This window comes from Acanthochromis polyacanthus, chromosome 11, assembly GCF_021347895.1.
Source record: "Acanthochromis polyacanthus isolate Apoly-LR-REF ecotype Palm Island chromosome 11, KAUST_Apoly_ChrSc, whole genome shotgun sequence".
NCBI classification, from domain to species: Eukaryota; Metazoa; Chordata; class Actinopteri; family Pomacentridae; genus Acanthochromis; species Acanthochromis polyacanthus.
Genome location: NC_067123.1, coordinates 23,285,121 through 23,301,750, shown reverse-complemented (window position 1 = coordinate 23,301,750; position 16,630 = coordinate 23,285,121). Strand labels below are relative to the sequence as shown.

General features: G+C 40.8%; 1 protein-coding gene across 1 annotated transcript; it reads left to right on the top strand.

Moving 5' to 3' along the window:
* The first annotated feature begins 91 nt into the window (after window positions 1–91).
* On the top strand, window positions 92–14,161 carry nsun2 (NOP2/Sun RNA methyltransferase 2). Its single transcript, XM_022205389.2, has 19 exons — window positions 92–333; window positions 1,560–1,717; window positions 2,162–2,266; window positions 2,351–2,456; window positions 3,207–3,278; window positions 3,453–3,537; window positions 3,636–3,828; window positions 4,429–4,503; window positions 4,658–4,788; window positions 7,018–7,091; window positions 7,170–7,300; window positions 8,508–8,604; window positions 8,816–9,033; window positions 9,359–9,451; window positions 9,539–9,674; window positions 11,108–11,188; window positions 11,729–11,867; window positions 13,289–13,328; window positions 13,445–14,161. The coding sequence occupies exons 1-19, from the start codon at window positions 151–153 to the stop codon at window positions 13,767–13,769; spliced, it is 2,442 nt and encodes an 813-aa protein (XP_022061081.1). The 5' UTR covers window positions 92–150; the 3' UTR covers window positions 13,770–14,161.
* The last annotated feature ends 2,469 nt before the right edge of the window (window positions 14,162–16,630 follow it).

Sequence of the window (16,630 nt, the reverse complement as noted above, 5' to 3'; positions counted from 1 at the left end):
GTCATATTTAAAATATCCCAAGAAATGGTCAAAGTGCTCCGAAGATGTTTAACTTTAGTTCAGGCAGATTTTGCGGCCACCTAGGAAGGGTCCTACTTCACGTGCGTCACAGGCAGCACGCTCCGTGGAAACAGTACAGCACAGCGGCTCATGTCTACATGCTACATACATTCACTTTTTATCCGAGTTACAAGACACTTTTCTCCGCCTCCACACAGCACGCCGTTCCGCAGAGTTTTCTCCAGAGTTGTCTGTTGTTCCAACATGGGGAAAAGAAGCAGACAGAGGCAGAAAAACCAGAGCGCTGGGGGCAGGGACGACAGAGACAAGGCTGTAAGTCTCATACTTCTGCTGCAGCAAATGTTGCTAATGTTAGATGCTCAGCCGGGCCACGTTTATGCATTTAGTATAAGCGAAAGGGGCCGAGTCGACCACTGTGATGCTTCTTGTATTTTATCTTTACTGAACTAGTGCTTTCATGCTGCTGGGACACAGCTGCGACGCCAGAGAGCTCTGCTGTTAGCTACCGGTGACTTGGCTAGTTTCAAAGCCATGTGTGACCTAGACTTTGCTTAAAATTTGTTAGCACATTTTGGCCATGTGTATAGACTTAAGGCGTTGTTAGGATCTTGACACATTTGGGGTTCGAATAGGTCTAATTTATGATGATTTATAGGTATAATCACATGTAAAAGTGCACCCTATGACATAAATATTTGCAAACGACTGAAATAAACCAGAGCTACCAGTTTCAGCTACCAGCTGCAGTGGGATTGGCCTGTTTTATAGGTTATTGGTACTTAGTAATCTTTGCAGGAGACTCAGGTGGGAAAAGTTCACCTAAAAAGTAGTAATAATTAGACCAAATTGGCCGTATGTGTTGCTGAAAAATACACCCAGAAACTTCTGTTCAAGATTGGTCTGATGATAACTTTTGTTAACTACATCAACAGGAGATAATTGTTCCTCTACATCCTGGTTGCCTTCATTCCTTTTGTTTTCATGCATCTAAAGTCCATTGTTGCCTTACCAGACACCAACAATTACAGACTCTAACTAGTACAGATCGTATGTATGCTCATACAGAATGTTGCTCATTTTGTCAATAGTGTAAAGTGGATCTCCTGCTTAAATGACACATTAAGTACCCCCAGCCTTGGCTATTTGAGGTTTGATCAACAATATTTTGCATTTGAGGGGTTTATTGCCTGATAACAATGACAGAGGAATAAATGGCTATTTATATAATATTCACGGTTGTATCTGCTAAAGACATTGTGGAGACAAAACACAGGCATGTATTTCACATAAAGAAAAGTTGATATTATTGAAAAATGCCAGACCATAGTAAAGAAGTCACAGGTTTTATGAAAATTTCTGTCAATTTTTATAGTTGGCTTTAAGCAAAACCAATAAAATTACACGATTTTTGAGCCACAGTTCACATAGCATCTTACTATGCAAATGGCGACACCTCCATTGAGATTTAGGTGGTTTTCCAGTTGCATCTGTGATTATAATCGGAAATGTGATCCTCACTACATCATTGCGTGTTGCAGGGCTGGGGAGCCGGGTATGCCGACATCGTCAAGGAGAACAAGTTGTTTGAGCACTACTACAAGGAGCAGGGCCTGGTGCCTGAGGGAGAGTTCGAACAGTTCATGGAGGCGATGAGGGAACCGCTTCCTGCAACCATCCGCATCACTGGATACAAGAGGTGAGCTGGACAGGTTTAGAATTAATGTGCCTCTTCGTGGCAAGTGTACACACCTCCATAGATCAATATTTGAGATTTTTGTGATTTATTAAGGTCAGTATTCCATTAGAGTTTTCATATTTGAATTGTAAGGGCAAAGGAAACATACTCATTACATAAAAGTGACTATGAATATAAATGTTTAGCTGTGGTGGATGATACACTTGTGATTGCTAAAGCTTTTGAGCAATGCCTTTCATGACACACATTAGCTGTTGATGACAGAAAAACCTCATATGAAAGAGTAAGGCAGAAATAATGGTAATGTAATTTGCTAGCCTGTTGAAATAAACTCTGAAGTTTCAGCTTTTAAGGATGACAGTTGGCTGGATTAGTCATATTATGTTGAATCACTGCTGCCTCGCTACCTCATGCCAGTTTCTCCTCTTTCCTGTCTTGTTCCAGCCATGCCAAAGAGATCCTTCACTGTCTGAAGGAAAAATACTTTAAAGATATCCAGGAGCTGGAAATTGATGGGCAGATGATCGAAGCCCCACAAGCTCTCAGCTGGTAATAAATATGATATGATTTGCCCAAAGCTGAAAATACACACCGATTCAAGCGAGCTAGTAACTCCAATTGTGTCCTCTCCAGGTATCCTGATGAGCAGGCCTGGCACACCAACATGAGCAGGAAGATCATTAGAAAATCTCCCCTGCTGGAGAAGTTCCACCAGTTTTTGGTCAGCGAAACTGAGTCGGTGAGTTAAACATAAACTAAACAAAACATAAACCAGACAGGCCTATGGTTTAAAATTGGCTGAGTTCACCAAATTTACTCTGTGAGGAAACCTGAAACTGTAATTGACCTTCTGATTTCTGACACTTTGTGGACTTTTTTTTTTTTTTGCTGCGGTCACATTTTTGCTCACCGTGGGCTCATTTTTACTGTAATATAAAGTCCTGCACTTCAGTGGAAATAGCATAACAATGGCCAAAACGATCAAGAATTCAGAAATGTCTTCTGTGCAGCATGACACTGTCACAGTGTCATACATCATTTTAAAAAAATACAATTTCGTTAACCATTCTTTTTACAAAAAGTAAAAAAAAACAGCACTTTTTCTCACCATTTTGAGCCATGCTGCATCTAATTTATTGCTCAAGTATGTTTTTATTTTCCTCTCAATGAAAATATGTTGCCATACTCGCCTCCTCTCTGCTTTGCCTAAACACAGTCCACAGTTCCGCCGAATCGTCACAGAATTTTCACACACACACATCACTGTTGATGTGTGTGTGAAAATTCTGATGAAATGTTACAATTTCATACTTTTTTTTATACTAAAACATTTTGCACACAATAAATTCAAGAACTGTCAGGAACCTTTTTTTAAAGGCAACGTGGCTTTCAAACCCACTGGTGTGTGTTGGTGTTCAGAGGGTTAAAACAAAATGTCAGAAGTCTTCAGATGTGGGGAGACGAGTCTAAACTTTATTTGTCCTTGCAGGGGAACATCAGCCGACAGGAAGCTGTCAGTATGATCCCTCCTCTGCTCCTGAAGATTGAGCCCCATCACAAGGTAAAAGCACTGCCCTTTTTTAAAGGTTGAAAATAGCCGGTCTGACAGTGCCTAATGCATTTTCTATTTTTTCTCCCTTATTTGCCCATCTGAGACACGTTTCCTGTGCATGGCAAATAGCTGTTAAGAAAAAAATAGATATTAAAGTGTTGACATGCATGCATATCTATGCAGATCTTGGACATGTGTGCAGCTCCAGGGTCGAAGACCGCACAGCTGATTGAGATGCTCCATGCTGACATGGACGTGCCATTTCCAGGTAACAAACACATTAAACACTGAGAATGTTGTAATCGCAGCTTTCTGTATATTTAGCATCAGCTGAATGTTGTTTTCATCTACACCTCCGCTCTTCAGAGGGCTTCGTCATCGCCAATGACGTAGACAACAAGCGCTGCTACTTACTTGTGCACCAGGCCAAGCGTCTCAACAGCCCATGCATCATGGTGGTCAACCACGATGCCTCCTGCATTCCCACGCTCCAGATAGACTCAGACGGCAAGAAGGACATCCTCTTCTATGACCGCATCCTGTGTGACGTCCCCTGCAGGTCAGCAAATGTACCTAGATTGTGTTGGCACCACTGATATGGAGAGAACGGGTTTGAAAGCTGCTAAAAACATATAGATATGGCCGATGAGCTCTGCTGTATGTGTGGGTGTTTACTGGAGAGGAGATTTTCTGTGACAGATGGCAGTGAGGCTTCACCCTGTCTGTCAAATGCATAAAGTCTTAAAACTCCCTAAAAGTGGCTTTTAATAATTTCTTGGTTTGCTTCAGGTTTCAGTATAGTGGTAACATATGCAGCCACATCCTCCATCCCTTGAATTCTAGCATCATTTTGTGGCCAAAACAGAACTGCATTAGTTTGCAAATGCTGCCTGAGTTTGGCCAGTTTGAGTGCTGAAGCCAGGAGGCCTCTGCCAAACACAACATAGGGAGAGGGAGGGGAGGGAACGCAGTAATGAAGACAGAGGGAGGCAGGCAGCCGTGATGTGAGCAGTCAGCTAAAGCGCAGCGTTTAGACAGTTTATGCTTTGCAGACATTTTCACCCTGTGAGAAGTGTTGGGGATCTCCGGTGGTTTCAGCGCCTCGGGCCAAGCCAGGGATGTGTTTGACTGGTGTTGCTGTCTGCTCTGTGTTCCGCAGTGGGGACGGCACCATGAGGAAGAACATAGACGTGTGGAAGAAATGGACGACCAGCAACAGCCTGCACCTCCACGGGTGAGTGTGCTCGTACTTATGAGGCAAAACAGGAATTCCTGCACTCGTGTGGTACCGCGAAATTGGCTGAACAACAGGGGAATGGAGTTCGTTCTTTTGCTGCTAATTAAAAAAGTTGGCAGCATTACAGAGTGTGTGTTTGTGTGCTCACCAGGCTCCAGCTGCGGATTGCAGTGCGCGGCGTTGAACAGCTGGCTGTGGGAGGGAGGATGGTCTACTCCACCTGTTCACTCAACCCTATAGAGGACGAAGCTGTCATAGCAGCACTGCTGGAGAAGAGTGAAGGTAACAAACACAGACCACTCACAGGAATATACATTATGTGTTCAACATTTTTTGCATCTGTATTCGTTTCAGAGGCTCCAGTCTTTACTTTTAATCTCTGTTTGATTCTTGAATTAATGAAGATGAATAATATGTTTCCTTCACACCTTTTGTTCAGTCTTCCACATACTAATTCCAAAATCAACCCAACACATGTCTCCATTTTTGTGGAGGTCAAATGGCTTGAACACACCACATCCACTGCAGTTATCTGATTAAAAGTTCTAAAGTTTAAAATTAAACTTCTTATGTCTTTCCCTAAACTGTTTCTTGACCTCAGTGGAAAATGTCATGAGATAAAGGAAGGATATGACACAGAATTGATCAAGATTTAGGAAAAGAAAATCAGTACCTTTGATAATTTTACTAATACAGGAAGGGTTTGGTTTGATCATACAACATTCTGACACATCTACAAATCGGCCTGATAGTTTGCAAACTGTTTAGAATTGTCTGTAGTTCTGCTTAAATATGTCGTAGAATCTATTTAAATTTTCACAGTAATTAAAAGTAAATAAATAGAAACCAATAAAACAAATGGAATAAGGATTTTTTTCCTGGTTCAGAAAAAATGACATATATGTCTTCAGGGAGTGACGATGCACAGTTTTAACCATGATCAGTTTATTTGCAGTAAAGACAATGTTCTGTGCTACCTTATTAGATAGAAATCTGTGAATTTTCCTTTTATTTCAGAACATTTGATAAATGTCTATCATTCTTGAAAAAGTGAATTTTTATGATCTCATTGTTTGTGGTTTTCCCATGATGCTGCTACAGCAGAAAAAAAACCCTACTTGGTCATTTGTTTAGGGAAAAGATTCCAATACTACAAGGATTATCCTCAAGAGTAATCATTTAACTGGAGCATGAAATTAGAGTCGGATGTTTTCAGTCTATCAGATGACAATGTGTGTGTTTGTCCTGTATTAAAAAAAGAACAGAACAATCATCTATCAAAATCTCATCTTCACAACATTTTTGTGCAAGTATATAAAGATACAAACAAAGGAGATCTCTGAGGACCTCAGAAATAGACTTGTTGATACACATCAGGCTTTAAAATGTTACAAAAGCATCTTGACAAAGCTACTGCTCGAGTCTGGAGTCCACAAATCCACAGTCAATCAGACTGTGTACAAATAGATAAAATTCAGCAACACTGTTATGTCCCTTGGATGGTTGATCAAAGAAGATCACTCCTAGAGCAAAGCGTGTGATAGTCAGCAAGGTCACAAAAGCAGCCTTACTTTAGTTGATGTTAAAGTTCAGAAGTCCACCATCAGGAAAACAATGTAGAACAAAGGTTTACGTACTTCTGCCACATACAGATGTGTAATATTGGATCATTTTCTTCAATAAGTAAATGACCAGATATCATATACAGTAGTTATCAAATTTGTTGGCTTTTAGGACTTATGTGAAAATGATGATGTTTAGGGTTTATTTTATGACCTATTTATGCAGAAATAAAGATTCACAAACTTTAAATTACTATCTGACAAACTAATCTGTCAAAAATGAGCATTCCTAACAAAACTTGTCACTTTTGACAGGTTAACCCTTTAAGCTTCAGTCAATTCCAGCCGTTTTCAGTACAAAAAATCGCTAATATTCTATTTTTAAATAAAAAAAATTACGAAAAATACGGGGAATATTGGACGCACATCACGAGGTGCATTTCCTTGAAAATGACCGATTCGGGGATTTTATACGACTTCAGGACATGTTTTGGACAAAATAGTTTACTGGCTTGTGTCGTCTGGATGTAAAAGGTTGGATTATGGCCGTTTTTTGTGGAATCTTTTTTTTTGTGTGTAATAATGAACCCGGAAATGTGAGTCGCGCTGTGTGCGTTGAAGCCGTGTATAGAGAACGGATGGATGAATATTTGTTTTTGTCGGACAAATGTGTTTTTCTCACCCGCTGTGGTAATCGCATCTGAAAGTGGTTTATACCGGCGGATTCATGAGAATCTAAGCTTTCCATCGGCGTATAGTGTTTGTATAATCGTGTTTGCAGCCGTCGGACATTCTTGAAATTCCTATGCAAATTAGTAGGTGTACTGCCGGCGGTACACCTACGACGCACTGAAGCGTAAAGGGTTAAGTATTTTACTAGAGAATAACATCGAATCTTAACCACTGTTTTATGGCCAGCTTGTAATATCTCTTCCATTTATGTCTCTAGGAGCCTTGGAGCTCGCTGACAGCTCAGCTGACCTGCCGGGGCTGAAGTGGATGCCTGGCGTCACTTCCTGGAAGGTACAGTTTTTTGCCTTTGTCATTACTGAATTGTGTACGTCTGTGTCCTGACTTTGGATTGTAAACTTTCCTCTCTAGCTGATGACCAAAGACGGCCAGTGGTTCTCCGACTGGTCCGAGGTTCCGAGCAGTCGTCACACACAGATCCGTCCCACTATGTTCCCGCCTAAAGACGCAGAGAAACTAGCGGCCCTGCATCTGGAGAGATGGTAGGTTCATACACAACACACAAAAGGCTTTATTACACAACACAAAATGTGAAGGACTCTGTTTATGCCTTTTGAACTCTGTAACCTTAAACTTGAATGTACAGAGCACAGCAGTAGCAAAGGATGTTTGAAAGGTAATCTATCCATCCTAATAAAAATGACCCCTTTTTCTTGATGGTTTTTAATTTTTGCAGTGTTTGTAATCTCTTCTCATCTATTACATTTTTCTCCATTTTTGGGGCACAAATATTTCCATTTTAGAATATATACAGAAGCTTTATGTGATTTTTAAAGTATTCAGCTTTTGTTTGTTCTTTGTGCTTTATGTTTGACCATGTTATACTCCACAAAATACATTTCTGAATTATCTCTACTTCTAGCTACAGTTATACTGTTTTCATAGAGTTAGGAAGGCTTCAATTATATTTTTCTGACAGTAGCTCAACTCACAATAGTACACTGAACAAAAATAACCTTTTAATGTGGGCAGTCTAAGGCACACCTGTGCACTAATCATGGTGTCTAATCAGCATCTTGATATGGCACACCTGTGAGGTGGGACGGATTATCTCAGCAAAGGAGAAGTGCTCACTATCACAGATTTAGACAGATTTGTGAACAATATTTGAGAGAAATGGTGATATTGTGTATGTGGAAAAAGTTTTTAGATCTTTGAGTTCATCTCATAAAAAATGGGAGCAAAAACAAATGTTTTGCATTTATATTTTTGTTGAGTGTAAGAGGAATCTCTGTAACCAAAGCCCTGACATTGCTTTCTTATGTTTCCATCCCCTTGAAAGTATTTGCTCATCTTGAAAGCAGAGGTAGAAGTACACACATACCTGCAGCCTTTTCCCTTTCCATTGATGCCAAACTCATTAGCTCAGTAAAGTGTCTGATTTTTTAATTTTTTTATTTTTGGCTGAGCTTCTCTCACACATACACCCACTCAGCATGGATGCACATACATGCACACACCTGCACTCTCACATCATAGCAGATGATGTCATTTCTATCACGGTCTCTGCTTTAGCCCTTACACTGACCGGATGTTGGGCAGCAGAGGGAGCTATTGTCACATGTTGTCCGGGCACCTCTTACTAAATGCTGAAAAGGGGAATAAATGGAATTTTGTCCTCACAGTAGGTGTCACTATAAAACTCAAAGGCATGATTTATGTTTCTGTGTGTCTGTGTTTTAACGTCAGTATGAGGATTCTGCCTCATCACCAGAACACTGGAGGTTTCTTTGTGGCCGTGTTGGTGAAAAAAGCCCCGATGCCTTGGAACAAAAGATATCCTAAGGTACTTCCTCACAAACACACCCACTTAACAGACGACAGATATTTCTACGTCTTACAGATTTCTCCCCTGTTGCGTCTGTCTTTTAAACCAGCAGCACCCCCATCCCACAGTGCGTCACTCACCTGTTCAGTTTCACTAACCACAGCTGGGGCTTCTTCTTTTTCCCTCCTTGCTGTCCGGTCATCCCTCCCCCCATCCCCTTCGTCTCCAGCTGAGGAAGGACGTCTCGTCCAGCTCAGCAGCCCAGAGCGAAGTGTCTTCGACGGCCTCGTCACCAGCCGATGCTCCCCGACTCCTCCCCGAGGGTCCTCCAGAGGAGATGGAGAGGGGCAGCTCTGAGGGAAAAGTAGACGAGGAGGCAGAGAAGGAGGTGCCCAAAGGAGCTTCTGTGGCTCAGGAGGCCAGTGCCAAACAAGAGGGGATGTGTGGGTGAGTCATACTGGTTTGGTGAGCTAATAAACCTAATAAGGAAAAGAGTCTTAAGCCTTTATAATAAAAAGAAAACACATTTTTGAATAAGGATCGACAAACCCATCAGTCGTCCTGAAGAAATATCCACATTGTCTGTAATAGATCATCTGTCAGGTTCAAGATGAACATAATGTTTATCAATAAAAGCTCATATAAAGTGTGTTTCCACCCTTTTTTTTTAGCCTACTGCTATGGATTTTTTTTTTTACAGCAACTAAATGGATATTTGTAATTAAAAAGAGCTGAAGCAAATTGAGTCATGAACATCTCTTTCTTCTCTCAGTCCTCCTCCCTCCAAGAAGATGAGGCTGTTTGGGTATAAAGAAGACCCGTTTGTGTTCTTAACTGAAGACGACCCTGTCTTTAACACCATACAGTAAGTGCCTCTTTGTATTTGATGTTGACATTTTTAGCTTTTGACATTTTGGTGTAGCAAACATTTTTTCCCTTTTTTTTCCTCCAGATCTTTCTATAATCTGTCTGGTGACTTCCCAAAGCTCAATGTCCTGACCAGGACCCACGAAGGCAAGAAGAGACACTTATATATGGTGTCCAAAGAGCTCCGCAACGTGCTGCTCAATAACAGTGAGCGTATGAAGGTGTGTGGGGTTTTTAGTTGTTTTTAATGCAACACTGTAGATTAGTGCACACTCTGAAAACCAGACTGGGTGATGATGATGGAGCATTTCAGCCTGGTACAAATAGATACAGCAAATCCATAATCAATTGTTTCCAGGAGACAATGTATCTAATCTGCTTGAAAGGGCATCATGTTTATCTAGGCGCTGATTTATTGGCTTTACATTGAGATATCAGTTTGTTTTTGTAGTGTGTATGAGAAGCAGCATAAACAGATGGGACTGTCTCCCAAATCCCTCTGGTCCTCCACCCTGTAGCACCTGCACAGGTGGCACTCTGGGTGTGTGTATGTCTTTGTTCTCCTCAGTGTGTCATGTTTCTCAGTTTTTCATTGCCTACAGTACACTGAACTACACATTTGCATGTTTGTTTTTTTTTTTAACACATTTTGGACATCTTAAATATCATGAAGTCTGTATAGACTACCGAGACTAAAGTCTATGAAATTGTGCTTTTTGTCCTGTTTGTGCTAATAGAATATTGTTAAGTGTGTATATTTTGATTTCTTAATAAATTACTTAGATTTCTTTCATGCTCCTTAGGTTATAACCAGGGGTGGAAGAATAATTTAGATCCTTTACTGAAGTGAAAGTACTGATACAGTATTGTAATAAATACTCCCTTACACGTAAAAGTCCTGTATGAAAAATCCAGCTTATATAGAAGTACATGTATTAGCAGCAAAATATAGTTGAAGTAGTACAGTACTGGTGTCATCCCTCTGACTGACATATTATCATATATAATATCTGACATTTAAATTATTACTGAAGCATCAGAATAGTATTGAGAGAAAAAAACACAGCTCTGATCAACAAATCGAATTTTGCTAATGATAGAATAGCCACACATCGGAAGAAGCATTAGAGTTTGAAAAGAGCCTGTATTTAGAGTGTGTTACATAATCCAGAGTGTTAAAACATTGTTAAAGTAACTGTAGCCATCAGATTCACATAGCATAGTAGAAAGTACAACATTTCCCTCTAAAATGTCTCTGAGTCAAAGAACAAAGTAGCATAAAATGGAAAAACTGGACTTAAATACAGTACTGAAGAAAATGTACTGGAAATAACAGTACAACATTTATCCCAAATGTGTAGTTGGATTTTACAGTGCAAACCAGCTTCCACTCCTGCTGAGACGCCAGAGACCTGCTGTACAGTTTTCTAATGTCTTCTGTCGAAGCTGCCTCGAGCAAGAGAGTTTGGTGTAATTACAAACACATTACCAGTAAGACTACAACACTACAAGTACAATAATTAGTCACCGACTCTAATTGATTATGTTTTCAGAGGTTTTAATTTGGCATCATTGTGGGGTTGTTTTTTTTGTTGTTTTTTTTTTTGTGCAGAGCCATATGTCAGCCTGCTTTTGTTTATGTTTTTGCTTTCAGGTCATTAACACAGGGGTAAAGGTGTGGTCTCGCAACAGTGATGGTGAGGAGTTTGGCTGTGCCTTCAGACTGGCTCAGGAGGTAATACACACCCACACACGCATTATGAATTTGTTTGGACCCATTTTTAAGTCAGGAACAATTCATCTGCACACATTAAATGATCTTCAGTGGAGTGAAAATCATTTTCTCTGCAGCCGCTTGTTCTTTGTTCCGCACAGTCTTGTTAATTGAAAGCTGTATTTATTCTGAAATTCTTTCTGAATCTTAGCCACACGTCTTCACACAACATCCACAATTCTCTTTTTTTATGCAAATTAGCCTCATGATGTGAAGTGATGCTTGGTGAAATACAAAGCCTGTATTTCGAGGACTTCCAACACACCGCATATTCTTTGAGTGTATAACACATTTAATGTTTTATGTTCAAACAGGAATTTCTCCTTGCCATTGCTACTGTAGCCACAACAGAGGCTGAATAACAAGGCAGCAAGACGGCAGAATTCACACTCAAACAAGCTGATAATTAATTCATTTTACACGCACGGTGTCGCTGTAAGGAATCAGGATCTTTTATAATGGTTTGCAGATTGTCATCGACATCTATTCTCCGTCCTGCAGGGTATATACACTCTACAGCCGTATATTCGCTCGAGGATAATCCGAGTGAGTGTGGAGGACATCAAAGTGCTGCTGACCCAGGAGAACCCTTTCCTCAGCAAACTGGAGGATGATGCTCATGCTCAGGCCAAGAAAATGGGTACACAGTGCAAAATAGTTTATTCCATGTTATTAGACTTTTATTCTAACTGCATAAACACTTCTGGAAAATTAAAGCTTAAAGGTGCAGTTTGCCAGATTGTGAATATAAATGTAGCATTGTTATTGCAGCAAGCAACTATCTGCTATGTAAAGATGTACATAGATATTCATATACAAATACAAAATGGGTAAATGGAGTCCTTAGCAGCGATTGAAGTTCCAGTCTGTGTGATGTTTTGGTTGTTGGTACATGCAAGTCCCTCACTTTGAGACTGGCCACAAACACCAAGACTTTAAAAACTAAGTATTTTATGTCTGCTTTTTGCCTAATTTCTGTGTTGTACATTTTAGCTCAGTGTGAGTCTCTGCTGCTGTTTTTGCTGCTTCTCCACTTGCATCTCTTCTGCTCTGGTGTTTGTGTGTCTATTTCCACATATGCAGATATTGTTCCAGTTCACTAGAAGCAGACCGTAACGGGTATAAGTCAATCAAAGAAAAGGTTTTTCTAGCTGGCAACATGTCCTTACGATTGTTCGCTGTGTTAAAACATGTAAGCATGGGCTAACGGTTGTGACTAGATGTGGGTTTTTTGTTGTTGGTTCTCATGTACACAACTTTTTGGTTGTAAATGAAACTTGAAAGGAGGGCAGAGGTTGGGCAGACATGCATGTTTGTTTTGTCCGAGATCCCATATCCACTGGTTCTGAAAGTAGCATTCATACTGGACCTTTTAACGTTGTTAATGTTACCAGATTGGTGACTGATAGAAACCAGCAAAGAGAAGGAACAAGCTGCAATCGTCTAGAGGTTGGAGTAGTAGATCAGTAACTGGAAGGTTCATGGCTTCACTGGCAACAAGTTAAAGAGGAAAGTGAATATGCAATGTCATAGAGAAGTAGTTATAATCCTTTTTCTCCAATACAAACTGCACATGGCAAGCAAGGAGGCCTGTTTTTGCAATGTGATGAAATATTAAAATTAGAGATACATGATATTGGATTTTTGCTGATGTCTGATATGCTGATGTTTTCCAGCTAGTTGGAGCAGGAAAATAGTTGTAGCTCATCGCTGATACCAATATACTCATGTTGTGAAATTATAGTATTTTACTTTCTCTTCTCATGGTGGGCCACAATCAGGTACACCCACGGAGGACAGTTCTGTCTGTACGTACTTTCTGGGAAAAATGACACAAGTACTTCTCCCTAAACGTACAACATGGCGTATTTTTTTGATAGAACATTTGTTTTATCTTCTTTGCAGTGTTCAATTTGGGCTTATTTGGATATTTCATTTTAAAGCCTTTATCGACTGATACCGTTTTCAGCGTGCGTGTTTATAATTGAAATTGGTTTTGGAAGAATTCTTTGTTACTTTCCAGTCACTAATCATCTTTATCTATAATTGTTCTCTCCGCAGGAATGGGTAGCATTGTGCTGAAGTACATTCCAAACGCAAAGTAAGTCATTAAAATGTTTTTCAGTGTTTATTTGTGTATCTTATGGTTGTCATTGTAAGCATAATGGCCGTGTTTTTGTTCAGCTCTAAAATAAACCGTCACCCTCTGTTTGTCAGTAACCCAGCAGAGCCTCAGTGTCCCATCCAGCTGTGTGGCTGGAGGGGAAAGACGTCCATCCGAGCCTTCGTGCCCCGCAATGAGAGGTTTCATTACCTCCGAATGTTAGGTGTGGAAGTCTTCAGAGACAAACAGGGCCTGGGGCAGAAAAGAGGAGATGGAGAAAAGGAAGGAAAGGAGGAGGCAGAGGATGAGGTGGAAAAGGTTGCAGAGGAAGAAGAAGGGGCAGGAGATAATGAGACAGAGCTGGACTTGGAGAACGGTGATCAAAATGGCTCATCGAAACCAAAGACTGACGATGGCAACAAAGAGACTAGTAGCTGAGAATGTAGAGGTGAGGATTGAATGAAGATGTGCTGGAGCTCCAAGAGCTCTCGACCAGGTCCAAAACCACACTATGTGGCAGAGGAGGGTAATGTGCCTCTTTGGGTATCTCTGTTTGTCACACTGCCAGTGCAGTGAGATTCCCTCCCAGAGATGGACTCCTTTGGGATTTTTCTTTTTTGGATGGTCTCCAGGAGTCAGCTTTTTAGTTAAAAGGCTTGTCTTATTTTATATAGCTGTTTTTGATGTTTTAACAAATGTATGCCACTGAAGGAGTGACATCGGTTTTCTTTAAGTTGCTCATGTTTTGGGATGTTTGTATTAATTGACATCTCATTTTCTACCCCTGTAATTAGGCAGAAGTGTGGAGCTGATTAAAAGTGTGAGCGGTTCATTGTGTCACCGGTCAAATAATTTCCCTGTAAGATCATTGTGGGCCTGTTGAAGTGTAAATTGCATGCTTGAGAGGGGGTTCATTAGAATTGAATAGATGTTGAAGGATGTGTGAACCCCTACGGCGGTAGCTGCCACAGGCTTGCCTTAAGGATTTTTTACTCCACATGAAAAACTGAGGGAACATTTACACAACCTATGTTTTCAAATGCAGAAAAATTGAAAACAAAACAATCATCCCATTAAAGCCTTGTTAATAATGTAGCTAAGACTGGTGGCGACACTCACAGTTGATACATATCAAAGAATATGATGCCTTGAAAATTCACTCTCTTCCTCAGCTCTGTCAAGTCAGTCATTACTGTTTGACATAAAACACATTGCTGCTGGTGTGCTAGTGAGAATGTCAACACAGAAACTCTATTAAAACTGCGGTATACTGCAAAATACAGAGGTTTACCTGGTGGTGATAAGCTTAATCAGCATTACGTGAACTCGTCTGGCACTTGCTTTAATGTAGCAATGTTCATTTATATGCAAAAGTCCCATAATGAAGCTTCAAAGGGTCCCCAAAATTGTTAGAATTCGTCCTGAGGGAGACATGAATGTATCTAATATTATGAAAACCCATCCAGTGTGTCATTCAAAGCTACAAATGTTAAGCTCATGGTGGTGCTAACGAAAAAGTCCATACATTATCTGGGAACCATGATTGTCTAACAAGGTTGATGTCAGATATTTCAGTTTAAAGTGCAAATGCTGAGCTTCAGGTGGTGCAAGCATAGAAATGATTGTCATAGACTGCATATGCATTATGGATGTTGCCTCCGGGTCTAAAAATGACATCACTGAGGAAGTGTGTGAAGCCTGCATCCTTTCTAATCAACAGCAGGGGGCTCTGGTTGCAAAAAGAAGTCCAATCGTTTCAACGCCTGATAAAATAAACCTATATCTCCCTTTATTTGCCACATCAGTTAACATTTTCCTAATAGGTTTTTGGTCTCTGTCATTAGCTTCAAATCTCCTTCAATAGCACATGATGTTCGTTTTGTAAATCATGGCCCCATTTACAGTCAAATCAGGGATGAAGATGGGTATGTTTCAGGGCGGGGCTACCTAGTGAGTGACAGGTCACTACTGTATGGGCATGCATGGTGTCTTCGAGGTCTCAAACAAATCCACTCCTCATTCGTGATTTACAGTTTCAAAAGACCGTTTTTATCCCCCGCCACCACGAAGTGGAAAAGGGGGATATAGGTTTGGCGTGTGTCCGTCCGACATGAAGGGGACAGCTTTTCTCGGAAACTATTACAGCTAGGATTACAAAATTTAGTATGTAGCTTCACACCATGGACACCTTGATCAAGGTCGAAAATGAGACCTGTGCGATAATGTTTAACAGAGTTATGACCCTTGATCACTATTTTGGATATAGACTCCTAGACATCACATGGTGGGGGATATTGATGACCATGTCGTCTTATTTACCTATCCAGTTGTTCAAACCACTAAGGAACGGAAAAAAAACATGGAAAGCACTGCTGTAAGCCTTCGCTATATGTTTGAGAAGCATGTATTTAAAGGTGGAGGTCTCATAACCTCAAGGTTGTACGGTTTCCTCAGAGAACCATACATTCTTTAAGAAGCGAGAACATATCCACATTTGCTGCATCTTGTCAGCGGTTGCCACGGCAGCTTCACTTTGCTGGATGGACGGACAGACATCTCTCCCTCCTGTTTATTATCCGGTCCAGCTGCCATGACAACAGCCGTCATGACAACCAGCGCCCTCACCTCTCTCTGGTGACGGGAGGAAACAGAGGACTCGGGGACCACAGAGAGCATCATGTGCTGTCTGTGGTTTTCTTCTCCCAAGTCCCTACTTACTTTCTCCGTTATCCGTTGTTGTCCCTCGTTTCCTGTCTTTCGTTTTTTTTAATTTGATCTGTGACCTCGGAAGTGAAAGGCGGTGGGCATTACCATTCAGGAGAGCAGCTGTCATGTCAATTCCCTTGACTGTGGGTATGCAGTGACAGCGCTGTTTGCAGGGGCAGAAGGGGACAAGTCTGGGACTAGAGGAGGTTGTACATGCTTGAGTGGGGAAGTAAACCTGTTTGCTTGGTTTTGTTTTTATACATTTGACCAAATTAGGCTGATTGTACAACCTTCATCACTGCTTTTATGATTCAGAAGGATTGAAATGGTTGAGTATCGGACAACATGGCTGCATGAGGGTTTGAAAAGGCAAAAAAAAAAGGAGTAAAAGATACTTGAGAGTGAAGCTGAAGTCATAGCAAGCGGGAAAGGAGGGGCTGCTGGTGGAGTCAGCCGAGGATGAACACGGGGAGAAAAACGCTCAATCTTTTCAAGCTGAGTAGAGGATAGCGCACGAAAATGAAAGAAGTTGAAAATGATAAAGCCTCAGGAGGATGAAGTGGGATGAGTGAATGGAGGGTTAGAGAAAAGGG

Coding starts and splice junctions, on each gene's coding strand:
- nsun2 (XM_022205389.2), top strand. CDS start 151: ATGTCTACATGCTACATACATTCACTTTTTATCCGAGTTACAAGACAC. Junction 4,504..4,657: donor AACAGCCTGCACCTCCACGG/GTGAGTGTGCTC, acceptor TGTGCTCACCAG/GCTCCAGCTGCGGATTGCAG. Junction 9,034..9,358: donor AAACAAGAGGGGATGTGTGG/GTGAGTCATACT, acceptor TTCTTCTCTCAG/TCCTCCTCCCTCCAAGAAGA.